We start from the raw sequence: 6457 nt of genomic DNA, 5'->3' as shown, positions 1-6457 counted from the left end.
GCATGCAGTAAAGAAATATTGGACATGAAGATGAGTCATGACTCATGACACTGCACACACACACACACACACACACACACTCTGAAGTGGTCTCAAACCAGCCAGTAGTGAGCGATTTTACATGTACCTTGGCCCGACCCCTTTGCCCTTTACTCTTCTGTCTCTCTTTAGCATGTGGGTATAATCATCAGGAGTTATGTGTGTAACAGAATAATGGTCAGCCTGGATGTGTTTGCATGTTCTGCTTCTTGCACATAGTGTACTGTACGCTTACTCATGGACACACACCATGATATTCTAAAGTGCACACACCACATGCCTCCACACTCTCTTTCTCTCTCTCTCACACACACAAACTGACACAGAACTCAACAAATATAGGTTTTAATCATCTTAATCTTGTGACACAATGCTCCATAAAACTGATTAAGACCTTGGTAAAAGAACCAAAGAAATTGTTTGTTTGTGTCGCATGTGTTGCTGTGTACGCGTGATCTATTGGATATCACTTTCAGAACACGTGTATGTAAATTGGACTGATCTCCATCTCCCACCACTGAAACGGTATAATTACAGTATTCTGTGCTTCAGTGAAGGTTGAACTTGATATGTCGGAGATTCAGATCACTACAATCACACACACACACAGCTCTTCCTGTGCTGGGACCAACGTAATAAGCCAAATGTAATGTAACTCCAGCCCAGCTCAGGAGCAAGCTGAGGATCTTTGAGGACAGACAGCACATCCTCACCAAACTGTGCACAGTCACAGTCTGGCCCAAATATGAATCCGGGATCTGTCTATTAACCTGAGGGGGTGTGTGTGGTCCCATTTGTGATTGGTTTCTCAAGGCATCACTCAAGTCACGCTGGCTCATTTGCATAAGGAGGAGACTATAAATGAGTACTGCCTGAGGAAACGCCTTTCTAGGCGCACTCCGCTGATGCTGTTGGGACCAGAAGACCAGAATCAAGACCAAACCGACGACTGACAGTCTGAGAAGACCTCGGCAGGATGTCTTATAGATCAGCCCCGCACTCATCCTACAAGAAGATGTTCGGCGGCGAAAGGACCGCGGTCCGGACCAGCTACTCCAGCCGCCAGTTCTCCAGCCCGGTGCGCTCCTCCCGGGTGTCCTTCGGTCTGTCCTCGGCTCCGAGCGCCTACGTGACGAAGACCCAGCGGCTCCGCACCAGCAGCAGCGCGGCCATGCCCCGGCTGGCCTCCGAGAACCTGGACTTCTCCCTGTCCGACGCCATCAACAGCGAGTTCATCACGAACCGCACCAGCGAGAAGGCGCAGATGCAGTCCCTCAACGACCGCTTCGCCAGCTACATCGAGAAAGTGCGCTTCCTGGAGCAGCAGAACAAGATCCTGCTGGCCGAGCTGGAGCAGCTGCGGGGAAAGGGGACGACCAGGGTCGGGGATCTGTACGAGGACGAGATGCGGGAGCTGAGGCGCCAGGTGGACCAGCTCACCAACGAGAAGGCCCGGGTGGAGGTCCACCGGGACAACCTGGCGGACGACATCGACCGGCTGAGAGAGAAGTAGGAGGCGTGGCACCGCTTTTTGTTGTGTTGTGTTATCACTGCCGGCATGTGCGTGCACCTTTGTTATTGATCAGCGCGTTTAGGGAGACTTGATAAAAAATGTTCGCAGAACCTGAACATGCTGTGCTGCTGTTTGTGTCTTGGTGAAGTTTATTTGTCACTGACATGAAATGGAAGCGGAAATAACGTGTGTGTGTGTTTTTGCAGGTTGCAGGATGAGATAGCCCAGCGGGAGGAGACTGAGGCAAACATGCAGAGCTTCAGGCAGGTATGGTATCCTTCCCCTTGATAACCCGTTTTCCCATCAGTAATAGTGAATGTTTCTCAGAAGCACAGGGCCCCAGCTCCTTTCCAAATCTCCCTCCTCAGCCCATCCATTTAACACAAGCGTTTAAACCCCTGAATTGATCACCCATGACGTCAAAGAGATTAGATTAACCTTAATTATCAACATGAGTCTCAGGTCAACCAGTTAGATGGTGTAACCGTCTCTTGCCTCTCTTAAGTGGTCTAGTTGAACTGGAATGCACTCTTTTGATGGCACAACAGGAGATTCGGGCCGTGATCTGAAGTAGTTGTGGAGCAGAACTGACCCTGGTCTGGTACAAAAGGCCAAGTTGTGGCTGTTAAATCAGGCCTGCAGTGAGAGGAGATCTTTTTAAGTCTGACTGGTCATGCTGAATGGGCCTGACACAAGCATAACAACAGTGTGGACCCACTGTGGTTATCAGAGCGAGAGGACAAGCCACCATGTGACTTTACTGTCTCGTTCCGGTGGAGCATTAGGACATGGAACTCTTACTTGTTATGGTCTTCTGTGACTAATGAAGTGATGGGTCTTAGAAATTGTTACATGGTGGAGTCATGGTTCAAAATAAGAAACAACTATGTCACAAAATGCTTTGAGTAGCTTTTAGAGAAGAGTGAACTTACATTTTCCAGAGGTAAAGTGGTTTACAACGTGTGCTGTCAGTTATTGATACATTCCACAATAATGACCTTGTCAATGTGAATAGCAGGAAGGAAGTCCATGCAGCCTACCGTGATGGCACACATGCAACAATGCAGGGCCAGCAGCCGACTCTTACTCAGTCAGGCAGACAGTCACCCTTCCAGCCCCGGGCCGGTTTGGGAAACCCTGCTGAATAGCACACTTTGTTTGTGGCATTAGAGCAGTGGGCAAAGCTGCTTCATTTGCTGATAATTCATTTATCAGCCTGCCAACACCCTGACAAAGCACAGCGGTGTGGGCGTACACTGCAGTGTGTATACATCAGACCCCAAGTGCAATTCAATCCAAAAAAAAAAAGAAGAGGTCATCCATGAAATCTTCCTTTTTCAGACTTAAATGTTTTTATTTATTTATTTATTTTTTAAACGTGAAGGTGCACCATGATTAATTTAAGATAGTTATAAAATGATAATGCAGAAAAATATAGTTTCCACTAGAACAACTGAGTTGCTATCAAAATAACCAATGGAGATTTGAGAAAGGTTAAGAATGCAGTTAGGTAATAAATAGGATTAAGGATTTCTTGGATAATGCTTTGTCCCTCTGAATGTTCTGCGGTGCCCCTGTTAATGAGTCAAACTTAGGCCATGGAAAAAACAGGCAGATTTTCCAGTTTTACTGTATCATAACTGACTCAGTTTGACAAACCCTATCATTTCTGCCGGTAACAAGTTAAAGTCCTGCTTTTATAATCGTGTTATATGTAGGAGTCGGTGAGTGATCATCAAAATCTATAAACTATAAAAAGTAAAAGCGCTCCATAGTAATTCTTAACACGGTTAATAATAAAATAATTGTAATTATTGATCTCATTACTTAATTGTGATGCCTAGACAGTTGAAGGTAAAGTTCAAGAAAGCCCAGTACATGAGAAAATTTCCATCACTACCCATTTGCCTATTATGTAGCTGAACGGAGCTGTTGAACAGCCACTGCTCAATTTTTTAACATACGAGAATCGTGACAAACACTTAATCAACAGCATCTGCAGCGTTGCTGGCCATGTGCCTGAAGTTGATATTTATTGGATGCAGGTGTTTGTGACCTTGCCACGCAATATAACTGTGTCAATGCTTTTTACAGCGTGTGAAGGAGTGTTTTTTTTTTTTTTTTTTTTCCCTGTGTCAGCACAAACATAGCATAATGTATAATTCAGATCACCTTCATTGCTCACCTTTTTGAGAGTGTGTGTCATGGTGCAGGACGTGGACAATGCTGCCCTTGCTAGATTGGACCTGGAGCGGAAAGTTGAGTCACTGCAGGAGGAAATCAACTTCCTCAAAAAGCTGCATGATGAGGTAAGCTTCCTTTTATTGTGGCTACAGTTGAAAGGTTATTGCAGAAACACTGAGCATGTAAGGCCTTATAAGACGTGTGTGTGCGTGTGCGTGCGTGTGTGCAAATTGCATTCTATTGATTTGGATGCAGGAAATGCTGGAGCTGCAAAGCCACATCCAACAGCAGCAGCATGTGCAAGTGGACATGGAGATAGCTAAGCCTGACCTGACAGCTGCTCTGAGGGACGTCCGTCTGCAGTATGAAAGCCTGGCCTCCAAAAACATCCAGGAGTCTGAAGAATGGTACAAATCCAAGGTTAGAATTGAACTGTGCAATCAAAGAAAAGGAAGTAAAAGGAACTTCTAAGTGAATGAACTGCACCATGAATGTCACAACAGTCTGCATAGATCAAAAGATAAAGCAGCTCTCAAATTCCTGATAGCTCCATGGAGCACTGTAGCTTCTTTTCAGCACATTGTTTTCATTTCTGGACTTTTCCACTTCATCACTTTCATTTATGGATGCAGTAGGAAACTGTTTTCAATGGAAGAATGTGCTGGAGGGGTCTAAAATAAGAACCAGAAGGGCATGTATGTTGGACGAGAGACACAGTTACAAATGATTGCTAATGTCTCACTGGAACTGCTGTATGTGTTTTGAAGTGTTTTCTAAGTTTACCATATCAGCTTTGGATATGTCAATGTGTATTAGCACTGTCCCATGTGGCTAAAATTCAGTGCAGGTTCAAATGAATTGCAAATATATAAACATATAGTACAGATACTAAATATTAACATAAAGTAGAATATTTTTCTTTAATATTTCCAGTAACCAGTATTTCATCAGAAATGCTCTGAAACAGGACCAACCACCAGACTGCAGTGTGATGTCTGCAAGACTCTTCTTTTTTTTTTTTTTTTTTTTTTTTTGCCTCAGCTTTCATAATTTACAGAATCTCAATGTTATCGGCCATACTCACTTTTCCTCACCCTCTGACTCATCATTTATTGAACAGCAGGTTCGCCAGTTATTCCCCCCTTTCTCAGTGTGTGTCTGTCTTTCTGTTTGTCACTGTGATTGATAGTTTGCTGACCTCACTGAGGCAGCAGCCAGGAATAATGATGCCCTGAGAATGGCCAAGCAGGAGGCCAACGACTATAGACGCCAAGTTCAGGCGCTGACTTGTGAGGTGGATGCCCTGAAGGGAACTGTGAGTATGCAATTTTACATTGACATTGCAGCATTGCAGGACAAGATAATGTGTGTGTGTGTGTGTGTGTGTGTGTGTGTATATGTATATATATATATATATATATATATATATATATATATATATATATATATATATCTGGCCAGGAAACACTCACAAATTGAGCTGCATAAGTTTGACTAATGACACAGCAACAAGGAAAGATTACTTTCACAGGTAACAGAGCGCCACGCTTGCATTACGTCTTAATTTGAAACAAGTTATTTTCACTGTCTGAATGTCATCTTGGTCCCACTTGGCCTTCGTCCTAGAACGAGTCATTGGAGCGCCAGATGAGAGAGATTGAGGAAAACTTCTCTCTGGAGACATCCAACTACCAGGACACCATTAGCCATCTGGAGGAGGACATTCACAATATGAAGGACGAGATGGCCCGTCACCTCCGGGAGTATCAGGACCTCCTAAATGTCAAGATGGCCCTGGATATTGAGATTGCCACATACAGGAAGCTGCTGGAAGGAGAGGAGAGCAGGTAATGGATGAAAACCTTCTATCTCCAAAAGATTTCTGTGTCTGCCTGACAGATTGAACGCATTCAAGATGTGTTCAAATGCACAAGTTGATTTGTGGATTGTGTTTTATTCCCTTCTCAGAATCTCCACTCCTCTGCCAAATTTCTCATCTCTTAACCTGAGAGGTATGATCACGTCACCGCTAAAAAGTTAGTGTTAGATATTGCAAGTTGATAATAAACACAGTTTTTCTTTCTTAGAAACAATGATTGACTCCAGACCTCACGTTGAAACCTCATCAACCAAGAAGGTTCTTATCAAGACCATTGAGACCAGGGATGGTCAGGTAGAATCCACTTGAAGTGATTTCCAATCATTGAAGCAATCTTCTGACAGCCATTTGAGCTCAAATGTAACTAATTGTCACCTTTTCTCTGCCCTCTGCTTCCTTTTTCTAGGTGATCAATGAGTCAACCCAGAACCACGATGACATGGAGTAATAATGTCTTTGTCCTTGCCAAACAACAAAAGCAATATGATGAGACGCAATTTGCTGGAGCTAAAAACAAGCAAACAAACAAACAAAAATCAAAACCCAACAACACACAAAAAATAAGCTTCAAAAAGTGCCTTTATATGTGATGATCCGGTAAGTCTGTTATTTGACACAGACTGTATTTTGCTTGCACTTCTGCTGAAAGTCTTATCTTTTGTCACATTTGTTTAGACACAGTAATGAATAAATCAGCACAAGATAGAAAATCCTCACTGAGGTTTACAAAAACATCTTTTTGTAGCCAAAGTAGTATTTTTGAATGATAATAGCATGCACGCTCCAGGAAACTGTATCCTGAAGATGTCACAAATGCCTGTATGCTGCAATAAACCATTAAG

At 43.5% G+C, this 6457-nt stretch overlaps 1 protein-coding gene across 2 annotated transcripts; it reads left to right on the top strand.

Annotated features, from left to right (window-relative positions):
* The first annotated feature begins 944 nt into the window (after positions 1 to 944).
* On the top strand, positions 945 to 6457 carry viml (vimentin like). Of its 2 annotated transcripts, none has more exons than XM_029525743.1 (9): positions 945 to 1548; positions 1759 to 1819; positions 3766 to 3861; positions 3992 to 4156; positions 4926 to 5051; positions 5363 to 5583; positions 5705 to 5748; positions 5824 to 5909; positions 6022 to 6457. In XM_029525743.1, exons 1-9 carry the CDS (start codon positions 1016 to 1018, stop codon positions 6061 to 6063), a joined length of 1374 nt encoding a protein of 457 aa, XP_029381603.1. In that variant the 5' UTR covers positions 945 to 1015; the 3' UTR covers positions 6064 to 6457. The 2 variants fall into 2 exon arrangements, with proteins under 2 accessions (XP_029381603.1, XP_029381602.1); XM_029525742.1 differs by having other exon boundaries at positions 5705 to 5758; positions 5810 to 5909.

The sequence above is a fragment of the Echeneis naucrates genome, chromosome 17 (genome assembly GCF_900963305.1).
Source record: "Echeneis naucrates chromosome 17, fEcheNa1.1, whole genome shotgun sequence".
NCBI lineage: Eukaryota > Metazoa > Chordata > Actinopteri > Carangiformes > Echeneidae > Echeneis > Echeneis naucrates.
Note: the sequence above shows the minus strand (reverse complement) of the source record. Positions and strands in the feature narration are given on the sequence as shown.